Below are 16,860 nucleotides of genomic sequence, written 5' to 3' on the forward strand. Positions count from 1 at the left end.
TGAAAAGAAACAAACACTAAACCTCAATTTTTCCTACTCAGCATGCTCAAAAGAGCAAGAGCCAACCAAGTATCTCAGAAAGAAAACTATGCCATAATCCTGTGGAAATATTCAGGAGCCTAAGGCTTAGCTTTGCCAAATATCTGCTAATTTGCATGGATTAAATTCGACCTCTTAGAGACTCAGCTTCTTCACTGATACAACAGTGTATAATGATAATAAACAGTTCTAAGATGGATTGCAGCTTGAAAGGGAGTAATATATTTTCTTATTTTGTCCAGCTTAATTGAAGTCTGCAACATACTGGTATGCCATTTACCATGAATAAGTTTATTCATAAGAATAATAATAATAATTTCACAATAATTTTACTCCCATTTTACCATTATGTTATCAACAGTATTTCACTGAGCTTCTAAGTAAAACTCCAACACTTCAGATATTCAGCCAGTATTAATTTACAGTGCTGACTTATTAATGTGAAATCCGTGTTACTTTGAATCTTGACGTTTATTTCAGCTGGGATCCATGCAGTCTCATGCCACATTTATTGCTATCTGGGAAATTAAAGGATTGGACAATTGGTTGCTTCATTTCCACTTTTTAAATGTGCTACAACTAGCTTCCCTGGGTTTTTGTTTGATAGCTCTTGTCAGCTGAAAATCACAATACTTTGTGTTGGAACAGCAGCTTCCACTCTAATACCTTTACTTATTTTACAAAGGCGCTCAGATACTGTGTGAAGTGCATTTATTGACAGACTTTGTCAGCCACAACCACACAGTGCTTGGGTTTGCCACAACACATGATTTCAGCTGGCTGAATCCACACTGCTTGGGAGTCAGAGCCAGACCTTACCCTGTACTTGCACTTCACTGCCTTGCAGACTACCAGGGGCATTATCAAAGAACGGCTGAAACTGGAACCCAAAGCACAGATTAGAGGGCTGAGCTACTATGTCAACACAGACAGGCTCATCCAGGCCTTAGGTCATTCCTTGTCAATTTTTATGAGGAAAACCTACCACCCTGAAGCATGTAGAGATTATTTCATCTATGTAAAATTGGTGGTCGCACTGATGGCTGCTCCTCTGTGTCACCCTACAAAGCATTACAAAGGTTTTGTGTAGTTTTAGCCTTGTCTGATCCAATCTAAAATCTGCAATGTGTCTAACTTCTAAATTGGTCTTCCTGGAAATTAATGCTGCTGAAAACACTACAGATAGAAGAACATAATCAATAACACTTTAAATTTGTCCTAGTCCTAGTATTAAATACTGCATACTAAATCTGTTAAATCTATCTATAAAGGGCAATTCCAGTGCATTTTAATTACATGTGTTACAGATACCATGTTATGAACATATTTGACTTTTTTTTTTTTTGCTATCCAGGGATACCTAAAATACATGGGGTTTTACAATATAAAGGATAATACTCTTGGAAAATCAATAAAAAATGAATGTAGAAGATGAAGCAGAAAGGAAAAACCAGAAAATTTTGAACATATTGCCATAAAAGCTCTTAATATTCTGTTTCTCTAAGAAGCGCAGTAATGTCTGTTGTTCTCAGAGAGACAATGGAAGTATCTCTGTTGAAGTTAGGCTGAGCTGTCCAACTGATTATTGTTTATTTTAATTTTGTCTCACTGGATAGTTAATTCTCTCACAGGATAATCTCATTTCTCATAGAATCCAGTATTAATGAAAGCATTAAATTAAGACATACTTTTGGATCACCTCACTTGGGGCCTGACCCTGTCCCATTAAATCAAGTGTATCATCACTATTCAGATGAGCAGAGGGCAGAACTATATGGGAGGTTTTGCAGAAAGCAAGCTGTGCTCCAAAAAGAAAGATCAAACAATCAGATTACTAGAGGGCAAAGGTTCATTAAAAGGTCAGTCCACATCTACAGAAAAAATAGTGAAAGTATTTAAAAACTGCACCATGAAAAATAAAAGTGAGATAGACATTTAAGATGCCAGGTGCAAGAAAATACAGCATGTGTTTCTATCTTTGCAACACAAGCTGTCAATGTTTTTTCTTCATTTTTAAAGTCAATTAATAAGTTAACTTAGATGTTTTCTTTCTTAAGGTATACACCAAAGAACAAGATTCCATGGTACACAAATCAATCTCAAACACACATTAATCATAAGCAAATCTGAAATTATTGTTAGATTATTTTTCTTTACATTACGCATCATTTTTTTAATCACATTCAAATTGGAAAACACTATAGCAAAACCATTACTCGGACTATGTGGAAGTAAATCTGCTCTTAATTTTATTTTGTACCTATCTATTATTTTTGTGTATTGTACATAACTCTTTTTCCTGTATACTTAAAATGACTTCTCAGGAAAATAATTTAAATATCAACATAATTTATAAGCAAACCTTCAAGGATGAATATATATAGATGAATAATTTATGTTTATAATAAAATTATTGATTTAGAATATTTGTCTTATAAGAAAATACTTTAAATCCTGTAAAAGATGCACTGAAATATAATTATGGAATATTTTAACCTGAATTTACCACTGCTTAAAATGAAAGTGCGTTTTTTCTAAAAAGGAAAGTTCTTTGGGAATTCCCCTGACTCCCATGAACAAATACCTTTTCAACAATGAAATGCTAGAAACTTTCAACTTTGAAATGCTAGGAAAACTGAATGCCACTTATTTCTCAAAAGTGGGTATTTTATACTTTTCCTTTCATTCATTCATTCTCTGTTATTGCCACAGACTGAATGGGGCTGGCTGTCAGTGAGTTTAAATTGCCAAACAAGAGGCAAGTTTTGCTATGTATTTTGAATATCTACACAGAACATACAAAGGATTACAACTGATAACGTTTTTCTCTTTCCTTGATAATGCTCCAGTTGCTTCTGAAAGATACGTCTGGTTCCCCATCCTGGTTAGAGTAGATCTTGAATAGCTGTCTTTAAGAATTAGAAAATATGTGATAGCTTTCACACCTTGCTTGTTTTTAGAACAAAGTAGCATGCTCAGATATTTAATCATTTATTTTAAAAAGCACAGGGCTAGTGTTATATAATTATGTTTAGGATTTTCAGAAGTCCAGCCTGGAATGTCTAATGAAGAAGCGCTCAAGCCTCCCTTGCTCTGTGTGTGTGTGATCCTTCAATTCTTCCCGGATCTTGATTTTGCATTTCTAACGAAGCTGAACTGACAAAGCGTGAAAGTGGTCTAAAAGGAAAAACAAAGAAAGTGACCCCGCTTTCACTGTGCCAGACTAATCAATATTCCAGAAGCTTCGCTTTCCCCTCTTCGCTGATGCGTGATTCGTGGTGGGTTGGTTTTTTTTTTTTTTTTTTTTTTTTTCTCCTCGCGGCGCTGGGCCGGCAGTCTCCTCCCCTTTCCTTAAGTTACCGGGATAGTAAATTGGCGCATTCCGGAGCACATGCAGATGTCCGTGCTGGCGCTGCCGCCCGCCCGGCCCCGCCGCTCCGCGCTCCGCCGGGACGCCGCTGCCGCCGCTGCCGCCGCGCCGCGCTCCTGAGGGCAGCAGCGCTGACAAGGTGAGCCCGGCCTGCCTGCAGCGGGGTCCGCGCGGGGAGGCATTTCCCACTCTGTGCCTTTGTGTCTTCATTAATGTGATGCTCCTTTTGCCTGCGCCCATATTCTTCCCTGGTCTTCATGTAAATTGTGCAGGACGGATTGGCTGTTAAACATCCTGGAAAGATTTTTTTTTTTTTTTAATTAAATGCATATATTAATCGGTCGGGGGGAAAAAAAAAATCCTACTTCCTACAGCAGTCTTGTCCACGGTAGAACTCTTATTAATGTAAATATTTACCTAGGTCTCAGAATTTCTGTTTGCACTCCTTAAAGCAGCAAAGTTTATAGCGTTCTGTTAAAATTCATGGAGGATATTGCGCTAAAGTGACAGTCTTGAAACATATGGTAAAAGCAGCGATCAAAATCCACCAAAATAAACTTGTTACAACATGCGATTTTGCTGGCTGAAACCCCTGTGTATTTATATTTTAAACGCTTCGGGGGAAAAAAAAGTGGTTTGGCACTAAATTTATTAAAAATTAGGTGTTAAAATTAAGCTGTCTATAAACAGAGATAGATTTCAGCAGGAGCACCTAGGTTTGTCCATTTATTCATTACTAATTACTTTTTAAAAAGCATACCAGTGCATGTTGACTAAGACTTCAGAAAATTGTATTCTCAGTCTGGAAAATACCTTTGAGTAGTCTCCATTACTAAACAAATTCATACCCCGCAGCCATCAAAACAAGCCCACACCATCTAAAATAAAAAATAATACCTTAATGAAAAACTTTTAATATCGAAACATTATAATGTTGATTCAGAGTGTGATTTCTTAAAGTCGGATGTGTTGTGGTTCTTGGGTTGTCCTGTACAGCTCCAGGATTTTGACTGCATGATCCTGATGTGTCCCTTCCAACTTAGGATAGTCTGTGAATCTGTGATACATGCTCATAATTGCTATCAGGACAAGCTAAGCATTACTCTGCAATGTGAGCTGGTATTACAGTCTGAACCAACAAGTTAAGTGGGATATTACTTCTGATGTTTTACAGATGTACTCGGAGTAGTTTATACAACTAAAAGATTAATGTTGTCAACATAGAGCTGTCAAAGGCATATCTTCTAACTAGTGGTTGAGGAATAAATAAACTATTGCTGCTTCCCTTTTCCACGTGAAAAGAAGGAATTCAGACAATGCATTCAATTATTTAAAACCATCTCAAATGTAGAACAATTTAAATGTACCAATTTGAGCAAAATATTTCTCGTCAATGGTTAATGTAAAGGTGATCTAGATTTTTTTTTTCAAATAATAATGGCCTGATAAAAAGTGCAAGAGCAAGCCTGACAGAGAATTTTAAACATTACAATACCTTAAGTTGTTATGATTTATACTGATTTCACATTTATCTATCAATAGCAAATATTAAAAACAAATTACTCCTGGGTTTTACAGCGTGACAGCAGTTCATGTCTGAAGACATGGGACAGTTATCTGATGAGTCCATGTAATCCTTCTTTCAAAGGCATTGATGTTCTGCACCAGAAACTCTTTAGATATTAAGAACAATACAAGTTTTACTGAAATAGGAAGAATATTTGCTTCTATGTAAATACATAGCTAATCATTCCCCTAAAATCTTACTGCAATGTTTGCTATTTCTTGTCTTGCAGATTTCTCCAGTAACTCCCACTGAAAAGAGTCCTCCACTTTTCTGAAGGGATATTGACAGAAATTAATTATAAAGAAAGCTTTCAGCAAGATAAATGACTAAAGGTAACGGAGAAGATCCAAAACCTGGAAGCAGGATGGAACGAATTCAACAAGGAGTCCGGAAACGTACACTTTTGGCAAAAAAAAAAGTGCAGAGCATAACAAAGGACGATGTTAAAAGTTATTTAATGAGGAATGCCTTTGTGCTTTTCACCGTTGTTGCTGTGATTCTTGGTGAGTAATTTGTTCAATAGGAATATTCTGTTCTCCAGTGCATTTGACAATGATAATGTGACTGAGTGATTTGCATTACAAATGAGTTTCCAAATTCTTCTGCACTGATAAGAATGTTCTGGCTTGGAGAGTTTTGGCTTTGACAGCTACATGAATTTTAAGGAAGAGCCATTAAATTATTCTAGTGATTCCTAAGAAGAATTTTGGTGAGAAAAACCAACCAGAACAGCTGTTTTATGAATTCCTCCCTTAAAGAATCAGATACAATAACTAAATTGAATGTTTTCAATTTTATCTTTTACTACCAAAGCCAGTTGCAGCAAAATGCTTAGGAAGTAACTTTTATTCACCTGAACTATCAAAAAATTAACACTTTGCAATGATGAACGGAAACTCAATGCATGAAATGAGGAGACATTACTAAGCAAAGGCATAAAATAAATACAGCCTCAGTCTTTTCAGTTTTCCCTTGATAAAGGCAAACCTAAGTTTATTCTCCTTCAGCCACTCACAATCTTACACATGCATCTTTCAGATGCAATTTGGGCAACAATGGCAGTGTTACTTACTCAAAGGACTGAAAGATAGCACCTGATTAAATGCCTTTAAAAAGTGTACTGAGAGGAATCCAGTACATCAAACAGCCCTTAGATTTGGAATGCGCCAAAATATTGCTACATACTTTAAATTAGCATTAGAAAGAGTATCTGTTGAGAAAAGCATGCAATTTTTAAAACTAATTTTTAAAACTAAAATCATTACATGATTGCTTAAGGTAATTTTTCTTTAACTAGAGATTTTTAAAGTGGCCCTGTATTTCATACATATGACCACTCTTTGCAGGGTGATCAAGAACTTAATGGCTTTACTGTATGGCTTTCACTTTTCTCATTACTTTAAAATATGAAATTGTTAATCTGAGCATGATGATGATGAAAACCCATATATAAGCACTTAAAGATAATGGTCTATATCCTTTGCCTATGTAGGCCTGAATGTCTTTCATTGTGCTGTTCTGTATAGGTCTGCTTGCTGTGCTTCTACAACTCTTCCAGGAACTGAAATTGTAGGGCTTTACCATTATTGTTGCTTGATACCACATCAGCACTGTTATTTCAAATTAGTTTTAGGCTTGATGGTCTTTTTTTGGGAGACATTTACATTATTTTGACTACTGGTATAATAAAGTACTTCTTTGCTAAAGCAGTAACTTCAGTTTTTTCTATCTATAAACAGTATTTGATAGTAAATGTTTTTGATTCCTAACTAAGAGTTTATAGGTGTAAAACCCCCATTAATATCAGGGGTGAAAAAATTAGGCGTTTTATCTACAATGGTCAGAAAAGACAGAGCAAGTCAAGCAAGTTTTGAAATACTGTCCAACCACAAAGAACACAATTCTTTGATTGTTACTTTTCTATACAGGATGTGAAAAAATATTCTTTGTGCAATTTTTTCTCTGTCATCTACATCCAGTAGGGATTCCACAAATTTGTCAATGTGGAAATGAAATGTAGACTGGACAAGTGTTTTTGCTGTTATTGCTGGTTCCAATTAATTTTAGGTAACTATTGACACTCTGCCCACTACTCTACTACCACCTACAGCAGAGGATCAATAGGCACTGGGACACAAGTTGGAGAACTGATGAAAATGTGCAGCCTAGGATGAGCTGGCTCCTTCAATTCTGCTCATGAACCTGTAGACTGGTTATCTAGTATGACATGTAGAAGAAAAAGTCTTCTTGTTATTATCACAAAATGCTCAAATTTTTTTCTTATTTCTGTTATTTGTGGTGTAATTTTGCACTACCTATATATGATTAGAATGTAATTTCATGGTTAATAGATTATAAAAAGGTAATACTTGGGGCTTTTGAGAGTTTTTTGCTGTTGCAGAAATACTCAGACGTAGGGAACAGATGGCTAAAGTGGTTGGGAAACACCCAGTGGTTGAACTCCATCTGTCTAGTTTGGCAAGAACTAAGTTGTTACCATCATTCAGGTGTTTGGTGGTCTGTGGAAAATTAGATGGTGGTCTTGGTCCCCTCCCTAGGAGACAGTAATCAGTGTTGCAGAATTATCCCACCAATTAGCACTACTGGTTCTCCCATTTGAGATGCTTGGATGTGAGTCTAGGTGGAAACCAAAATATACTCAGGCCAGGGTTGAATTGTTTATGAGAAATAATGCTTAATGCTCTGTAATCTTACAGACAGATGACAGTTCTTAGAGCTGTCAGTCCAGAAGTTTTCATAGACACCATACTCAGGAGAACATTTTATTCAGAGACAGCAACATTTCTTCAGAGACATTTTTTTCACATCCCTTTAGTCAAGGGATAAACATGAAAAAGCCTTTAAGCCTTTTTTAATAGAGCATTTCCTATTTCTTAGCTGAGCAGGATTGATTTTAGCAGAGGTTAAGTGCACAGGATCTTATCTTAGCTCCAGTACTGTAGTTTATAGTGGGGGTTTGAGCTTGTGTTGAAGCGGGAACTTGCCCTTTCATATGAAGTGGGTAACTACAACATGTAATTCTCTCTGTTGTATACAGATATTTTGCAGCTAGAGTGAGGTTTTTCTGGTATTCACATGACAAGGAGAAATATGGACATTTATATTGCCATTCTGTTGTTACTTTGATTCTAAACTGAATTCTAAACTAAATTCAGTAGCTGCTATTATACTAAGCCAATTATTCATTAAAAATGTAGTGATGAAGATGCAAGAAGCTATAAGTCATGTTAAAAAATACTTAGAACTATTCCCATAAAAATGCATGGAATTTCCTTCAGACTACATCTTCTGCATAGGTAGGGTTTGTCTAGCACATTGTCATAATAATTGATTTTTAGTGAAATTTAAACTTTTCTCAAGCCCTTCGAGAAACTTGGAGAAAACATAGTCAGTAACTCAATTTATGCAATTTTTCACATTCTTCTTGTTCACGTAAAGATAGTATGAATTAGTTTTCTGTAGTCAGTCTTGCCAAGACCCAATAGATGAGAGCAATCCTGTGAGAAAAATTTTTGAGGCTGGCCATTGGTAAATTGAGAATACCACAATGACCAGGAGCACTTTAAGGTAGTGTAGGGAACATGGTGACCCATGGAAAATCTGCAGGAAGTCTCACAAACTTTGAACTGCTAGCCAAATTACGGGCAAAACCTAAGGCTCTCCCACACTACTCAGAATCATCATCCTGTCCCCAAAAACGTTTTTCTTTCAAACACACTTCCTTTAGCAGCCTGTTTTCATTCTCACATCCCATTATCTGAAAAATGGTACAGGAACCCAGACTCTGATAGGACTCTAAATGCCAAAGAATCTCCTGTGAGTTCTGAACTTCCACTGGAGGAAAGACCGAGACACAGAGCACTGCTGAGCAGAGATCTGCAGAAGCTGTCTGCAGAGAAATGATGTTTTAATTGAGGGGCTAAGTGAAACAGAGGCAGGCTGTGAAGCAAGTACTATGAAAAGAAGTTTCTGCATAGTTATTAAGCTCCAATTCACTAGCTAAAATCCTTTGATAGAGGTATATGTTACAGTTGTCTGGTGGGACATTCAAGGGGGATGGATCCATTCCTGTTTTCAGACTCTGTTTCCCCAAAGGGAAGAGGGAATGCAGGTCTGACTGTGTCATTGAAGCCAGGCTTTTGTAATTCCGAGCAATCCCACAATAGATGTGAAATATAGATAAACCCATACAACCTCTGTTCTGCAGCAGCATGCACCATGTGGGAGATTCCAAAGATTTCAGTGTATTTATAATAAAAAAAAAAAAAAAGCTAAAAGAACAGGTGAGATGAAGGCCTTGCCCCTTGTCCCTGAAGAACAAAAGCAAGGAGATAAATAAAGCTTTGAAAGGATCCTTTGTGACACAAAAGGCAAAAAACACACAGAGCCCTTACAATATCTGAGCAATGAAAAGTTGTGCAAAGGAGCAGATTCTCCTATCTCAGGAAGACTCCCTGTCTGAACAACAGTTTAAAGACCTATGAGGTACAAGTACGCAGGTAGACAAAACTCAGGATAATGCCACAAAAACAGCAGCCTTGTGTATTGAAGCACTCTGTTATCTGCTATTGGCAGATTTCTGTATCCACTTAAGAGTGAGGCTCACATAACACAGAGAAGAGTATTTGACTTCACTATATATTGACATTGAACACTGACAAATTCCAAGCAGCATTGTTAAAATTTGCATGACAACTAAGTGAAGATCCATCACTGAAGGGGGAACAGTTGTGGGACCTGTTAAAACATAAAGAGAGAAATTATAAAAAAAAAAAAAAAGAAAAAAGAAAAGATATATGCAAGAAAATCAAGACAGTTGGCTACAGTTAAAGAGAAATTAAGTATTTTTATGCTGAACTCAGAGGCTGACTCTGTCTCAGGGCTCTTCTAAAGAGCCTGCCCAATGCAATTGATTTCTCACTAAGTGACAAAACCTTCATAAGTAATATTCTGAAAAATTTGCTGATCAAAACCTTTTTTTTTTTTTTTAAGTATAGAATAGTTATAATTTTGGAAGGAAAAAAACCATAAACACACACCACAAAACTCAGAGTGACACTTAAAGCTCCAAAAGAGATTATTCTTTGCAAAAGGAAGAAAAACTATAGAAATGCAAAGAACTTTGATTCTGCTATTAAGAAGACTGCAGTAAAAGTTAAACTGTGAAATACAAACATTACTCTAGTTTAACAGTTACTTGCAAAACAGAATTATGTTAATATATTATCACAATCCACATTTCTTACCACAATTTATTTTGGTGTTACTGAAATGAAACAACAATTTTTGAACTGCCATACATGGCACAGAGTAATAACAATAAACTTGGCTACCTTGTGAATACCAATTAAGCATTCTGGAAAGAGCAGCTGTGCATAAATGCACATTAAAGATGCAAAGTCTGCCAAATATCAGCTCATTTTGATCCTAACACTCTAAACTGTCAAATCAGTGGACTTGCAAAGAGGTGCTCAAAAGCAGTATGTCTCAATGGTCATAAAACAGTTCAGAGAAACATACATTCATTCCACTCTTCATACGGATTGAACAAAGGCTGTTGAGATTCTCAAAATTCTCTCCAGAAGGTAAAAATAAATGTATATACATAGTAAGGCTTCTTACAAATCAAAATTCAAAGCTGTCCTAGGTGAAATGCATGGCAGTAACTGTGTGGGGCATTTAGGATTTGTTTTCTAAGAGATTTTACAAGAAAATTCTCTCAATGTCAGTAGAGTATGGTCAACTGAAACAGTAGTTATCTCAAGGATGCTCAAGAAAACTTTTGTGCTGATCCTGAAAGAGGTCAGAAGAGACATATAAACATGAAATAAACTTGTATTAGGGCTTGCCAACCCTTTCCATTTCTCAGTAGACAGGGACTATAATTGCTGCGCTGACTGCAAGGCAGCACAAAATCATAAGCAAGATGCCAGTGATTTGTATACTGAGTAAATATTCAACATTGTTAGATCCTTCCTGGGACTTGTAAAGCTGGAACAAGATGTCATTGGAGATGAAATGCTTTTGAGTTGGCCACAATGAAGGTGTGGCTGAAGATGGTATGTTCAGTTGCTCATGAATTCCTGAAAATATCATTCATTTAGCTTAAAATTCTGACAAAATCCTTTGAAACATCCAGGCATCTGAAAGTTTCAAGGGATTCTATGTATCATAGAAAAATGTTTTTATAAAATTCTTATGTTTAAGTTCATTTGAAAAACTATATTAATAAATCTAATATTAAGGAGAAATAAACAAAGGAGCTAAATATACTAAATGTTGAAAAGGCTGCTAAAAATAAATAAGATATAAATGAAGGCATTGGGATAATTTTTACTGTACTGTAGCATAGACTTTTAGATCCATAGCTGAGACATACTAATTATTTTTATTTTTCATGCCTTGTTAAAGGAAAATCAAGTGTTTTGCAACCACCAGCTTCATAAAATAATCCTTGTCATCACATTGCTTGTGTATATCTTCTGACAATCCTCCAAAGTCCTTCTGTTTGCTGTGCATTTCCTTAAGATCTTGTATTTCATTTAATTTTTAATTAAAACCCAGTAATCTTATGATTAGTAGACTTACAACGAGGCAAACATTGAGGTGTTGCAACAGGTCCAGACACAGACAATAAAACTGGGGAAGGGTCTGGTGCACAAGTCTTCTGAGGAGCAGCTGAGGGAACTACGAGGTTTTAGCAGCTTTTCTTCGGGAGGAAAGGAGTCTTAGGGTACTTTCTCACTCTCTACAATTCCCTGAAAGGAGGCCTTAGCCAGGTGGGGATTGGCCTCTTCTTACCGATAACAAGGGACAGGACAAGAGGAAAAGGTCTAATGATCTGTCAGATGATGTTTAGTTTGGCTATTAGGAAAAATTCCTTCACTGAAAGGGTTATCAAAGACTGGAACAGTCTGCCCTGGGAAGCAGTGGAACCACCATCCCTGGAGACACTTAAAAGGTGTATGGCTGTGGCACTTCAGGTCATGGTTTAGTGGTGGACTTGGCAGTGCTGGATTAAGATTTGAACTTGGTGATCTTATAGGTCTTTCCAGCCTCAATGGTTTTATGATTCAATGGGATTTAGCATATATCATCATATATTTTTTTTCACAGCGTATTACAATTCAGTTTAACTGGAACTTTGGAGCAATAAGGCAATGCAACTGGTGTTAAAAAAGTACTTGGTAAGGAACAATAAGAAATTTCTGTCTCCCATATAAATTTCTTCATTTCTGTTGTTCAAAGAATATTTTGTGGTGGCTACAACATATGTTAGAGAACAACTAGGCTTCTCACCAGGAAGTCTTAAATTATTCATGGATACAAAAAAAAAAAAAAAATATATATATATGGTATGGAGTAGGGAAAAAACTATGGAATATAGTGAAAGAATACATGGAAATAATTTCAGAGGAATTTTAGTAAAAGCTGGATTATTGCATTTATTATGTCAACCCATCAGATTTGAAGTTGTATAGCCAGTGTCTGCACTTTCAGTCAACACAATGAAACCACAGAGTGTGTAACCCTTTAAAATCCATAAAAGAGAAACTTATTCAGGTACTAGGTTTCATGAGACTTTTTAAAATACAAGAGTCGAATAATAGGTGTGATGAACTGTATAACAGTGAAAAGGAAAATAATTAAATACTGGAAAAAAGGCAAAGAAGGCCAGAAGGATTACAGGAGAATCAGGACAGTTACAAAATGTCACTGCTACTCATTATTCCTGGTTATTCTCCCACATCCTTTCTTTTAGCATGAGTTACATTCACTTTTTGAATTGTCTTTCTAATCTCTACATTTAAAAAATGCAATATCTTGCTTGAAATGTAGCATCTGTATATATATTCTGTTGGCATGGATAGAAGACCATAAATTGAAATGAGCTCAAGAGTTACAAAGTATGTGCTTGTTTCTCACATTTTACTGTAACTTGGTATAAATGTAAATTGATTTATTCAAAACAAAATCTGTAAAAGATAGGGTTTAAGTTTTAAGCATCATTTACACTGCAACATAATCTGGGCCCTCAAACTGGCTCTAGTAAATGCTTTGGTTTTATCATGTACAAGGGCTAAATGAAAGAAAAGTAGAATTGCCTTTGTATTACAGGACCAATAATCAGGGAATTCCTGGGAGTACTAACTAAAAGTAGTTGACAAATAAGTCTACTACATATATTTTGGTGTCTTTTAAAAAAATTATGGCTTGGGAATTCAAACATTGTAGATACGGATGTGCAATCAAGTTCTTCAAAGTCTAAAATGCAAGCAAAGGAAGCTGTCCATGGAATCTAAATCTCAGAGCTGTGTGTCTTTTTAGTGCATGAGCTAGAGCAAAGAGACTCAACAGGATAGCTGCACAAGTCCACGACCTAAGAAACTATAGAAAGACTGAACTGCAACTGCCTAAAATTTCCGGGAGGAACACAGGCAGTCAAACAAACAAACAGGTTTGCATTCCTACTCCCTCTCCTTTCTGAGTCAGGACCATGCCAGACATTTTCACCCAGTGGAGATGCAGAAGCCCAAACGTCACTGTCACTAGCCCTTGAGGAGCTAAGTTCTTCTTTTCCTCTCAAAAGGCAAGTTACAGGAGGAGGCAATTCCACCGTTCCTTTCAAAGTTGTGTTGTTAGGCAGAGGGAGATGTAAGACTTCTAAGGACAAATGCATATGCCAAGAAAGCAAAAGGCAGCATTGTCTTTAACCTAATGACTAAAATGCTAACCTATAACAGGAATCCCCAGCTGTGAAGTGGTCCTTTGAGCAAGAACAGGGACACAGGGTATCCCAAGTCCAGGTGATTCTGTGCATTCTGTGTGCATGTTGTGTCAGTTGCTAGTCCCTCAAGGTCACAATGTGGACTCAGGTACTTGCTGTGTAATTATTATTCCAGGTGCAAGCTTCCCTATGCCGTTTTTGTGACCTTTAAGATAGGAAAATTCTACCATTCAGAGTAACACCTAACAGTGAGAAGAGAGGTGTCATTACCTATATGGAGGCTACGTCTAAATTAATCAAATATGCTACAAAGTATCTTTGAGATGAGTTAACTCACAAGAAATAAGCCATGATACCTCATTTTAATCGACTGAAATAAAGCACTTCTGGAAATTCATGAGTTGGAAGAGGCCGTTGACAAGTGAAAGAAATAGATGGAAGGTTCTGTTTGCATTTGAATAGTTTCACAGTCATACTGAGAATTTCAGGGGTGAAGTGGCTCATACTCAAACAGCAAGGGACTGAAAGCATCCTAGCTATCTTTTAAAGAAAGTGGTAACATGATTCCATGAACTTCAGCCATGAGCCTGATTTTCTTATGGAAAGAATTCCTGGAACAAATCAAACATTTAAAAAGGATGTTATGGTAAAGCTTACACCTCGTTTGGCAAAAATCTTATATTCTACAAGGGGAAATGCTCCCTCTCAGTCTGTCATGGTTGTTTGCATGTCTCAGCAAAATACTGGACAAGAAAGAAATCTTCTAACAAAGTCTGTCATATGTTCCGTGATCCAAATAGTTCTGGCATGGGCATATCTTAATTCAGCAAAATACTTAAACCTCAGTGTCAAACAAGTAATTTACAGATTTAGACTATGAGCACTAAGCTAAATTAACAGGTGGTTTTGCAGGAGTTAAAAGCTGGACTAGCACCATAGAGATATGTATGCATAGTTTGAATGTCCTGCTAATCATGATGCTGAACTGCATATCAAGACAGTCCAGCCTAAAATTTGTAGTGTGTGTCTAAGCTGGAATTAAAAAAACAAAGGCAGCTGTCCATATACAACTTCAAGATCTCTGTCAAACTACACTTAAAGTCCCTCAGAGTAGACTTATGTTTTCCATGAGTGTTCGCACAAAGTTCAAACTGGAAGCTGGAGTTTGACTTGAGTGGTCTCAGTCTCGCTGTCTGCAATTCCTTTGTTCAGCTACACTGTCAAAAAGACAAAATAATATGGATGGGCAGCTGAAACCACAGTAGGGAAAAGTAGAATTCAGTGCTGGTAAGGAATATGTCAGCTTCCAGCACAGGAAAAAAGAGGAAAGAAAAGGTACCTTATAAGCTTTGAGAGAGCAACTTTCTTATCTGTTTTGATCTATATTTTATGGGACTAAATACATTAACTTTAGTCATGAACATGAAGCAGCAAAGTAAAGCCAGGTATGAACGGAACAGCTATTAGAGGAACTTTGTAAAGCACTGAGATATACCTTAATTCTAAATAATACTATATAAAATATAATCTGATATATATTATGAATGTCTGAGCTTTTGTATATGCATAGTAAGATATTATTCCTGTTTATGGAATTATTTGTTATTTTTGCATCAAAAGTATTTTTTAAATATAGCTCAGAGACTAACAAGAGTACATAAACTAGGCATAGTTTGTCTTTCAATGAAGTCTCTTGTCTGAGGATGAAATAATGAATAATGTCCCTATTCCATTAAGAACAGCCTGCTTCAGTGCCAGCAGTGAAAATTCTTGATTCCAAATCTGCTACTAATGCCCCACAATTGCTTGTGGGGGTGGGGGGAGGGGGGTGGGGAGAAGTGAGAAATCAATTACAAACAAGAGGTAAATACAGAAACAGTTCAAGAAAAACGAGCAAAAAAATAATTTAAAAACAGTTACAGGCAAACAGAGAACTTGAACTTGGATAAAATGAGAACAGTTTTTTGGACATGTTCTCAAAGGAACAAAATTACTCCTAATTGGGAAAGACAGGCAAATGAGCCAAACAACTAGAGACAAAAGGAAAAAAGTGCATGAGTCTAACACAAGAGCAAAGAAATAGCAAAGGACAAATTTCAGTGGTTTTTAAATAGCCTTTTTAACAGTACTCAGAAGCTGTTAGGTCCTCAGATTTGGTGTCCAGTTTAGGCAGCATCTGGTCAAATGGTGCTCTTACTCATTGCTTAGTTACATCAGTTCTTAGAACTTCAGAATCCCCTTTCCACTTGCATGCTTTCTCACCACAAAATCCAAGGAGGAGATGCTGTGTCTGCAAGTAAAGGCAACATGAAAGTACTTTATAGCTGTAGCTATAAAGGTGTTCCAGGAATTCAGGCTCCTCCAGAGCTGGGCAGAAGATGTGAGGTAGAGTGTTTGACTGTCTCTGAGCTGGGAATTAAGTGCCCATGTATCTCTGTTAATCTAGCTCTAAATGCCTGCAATACACGTTTATGATAAAATGCCTCTGCATCTTTAAAAATTTTAACTGAATACTGGTGTTAGAAGCCTGGTGCGGGTTTTTTTGGGGAAAATAAGCTCTCTTACAGGACAAAGCAAACCTTCAGGGTCAGTTTCAGGGGCAGGTGTTCCTGAGGCACTGTGACTGTAGAATTGTGACTCTGTCTCCCCAGCGCAGCTGTGAGCTCCATGGCACTCTTGTGGCCCCTGAGCAAAGGTAACACACTGACTTCTGATGCATTGGACAACTCACTGACATCACCATGACTCTTACTTTACTATAAACTTGCTTTTCTCTAACGTGTCCCTTTTTGCAGATCACAGATCTTTTCTGGATCCCAGTCATGTCTAGGATATCTAGCTCTTTCCATTATTTCTCCCATGATTACTCTCACAGTATGTCTCAGGCTTGGAGCACAGGTCCTTAAACTCTTAGCTGCAGTGTCATCACATGGTTATAACCTGGCATTTATGTTCCAAAAAAATGATTTAAGGGAACACACATTCCTACCTACATAAGGAAAACCAGAAAGCAAGGAAAGGCTTGTGTGATATACCAGGTGTATGAGGGTGTACAATATAAATTTCAATATAAAATTCTGAAACAAGAATTCTAAAAATCAAAGTCATGCTGAGCAAATTGGGAGACTCTTGTGG

At 36.8% G+C, this 16,860-nt stretch overlaps 1 protein-coding gene and 1 long non-coding RNA gene across 2 annotated transcripts in view; one reads left to right on the top strand and one right to left on the bottom strand.

The window, feature by feature from the left end:
• The first annotated feature begins 3,375 nt into the window (after positions 1 to 3,375).
• The window catches only part of SLC1A3 (solute carrier family 1 member 3), a 64,980-nt gene continuing 51,495 nt past the window's right edge, over positions 3,376 to 16,860 (top strand). Inside the window, exons 1-2 of the mRNA XM_002194998.7 lie at positions 3,376 to 3,548; positions 5,206 to 5,479. Coding sequence (XP_002195034.1) covers positions 5,299 to 5,479 — 181 coding nt within the window. The 5' untranslated portion in view covers positions 3,376 to 3,548; positions 5,206 to 5,298. The remainder of the gene's footprint in view (positions 3,549 to 5,205; positions 5,480 to 16,860) is intronic.
• LOC140681972 (uncharacterized) lies at positions 3,440 to 5,199 on the bottom strand. The gene is made up of 2 exons (XR_012053250.1): positions 4,307 to 5,199; positions 3,440 to 3,703 (listed from the first exon to the last, which is right to left on the bottom strand). It is a non-coding gene; the product is annotated as an uncharacterized lncRNA (long non-coding RNA).

The sequence above is a fragment of the Taeniopygia guttata genome, chromosome Z (assembly GCF_048771995.1).
Source record: "Taeniopygia guttata chromosome Z, bTaeGut7.mat, whole genome shotgun sequence".
NCBI lineage: Eukaryota > Metazoa > Chordata > Aves > Passeriformes > Estrildidae > Taeniopygia > Taeniopygia guttata.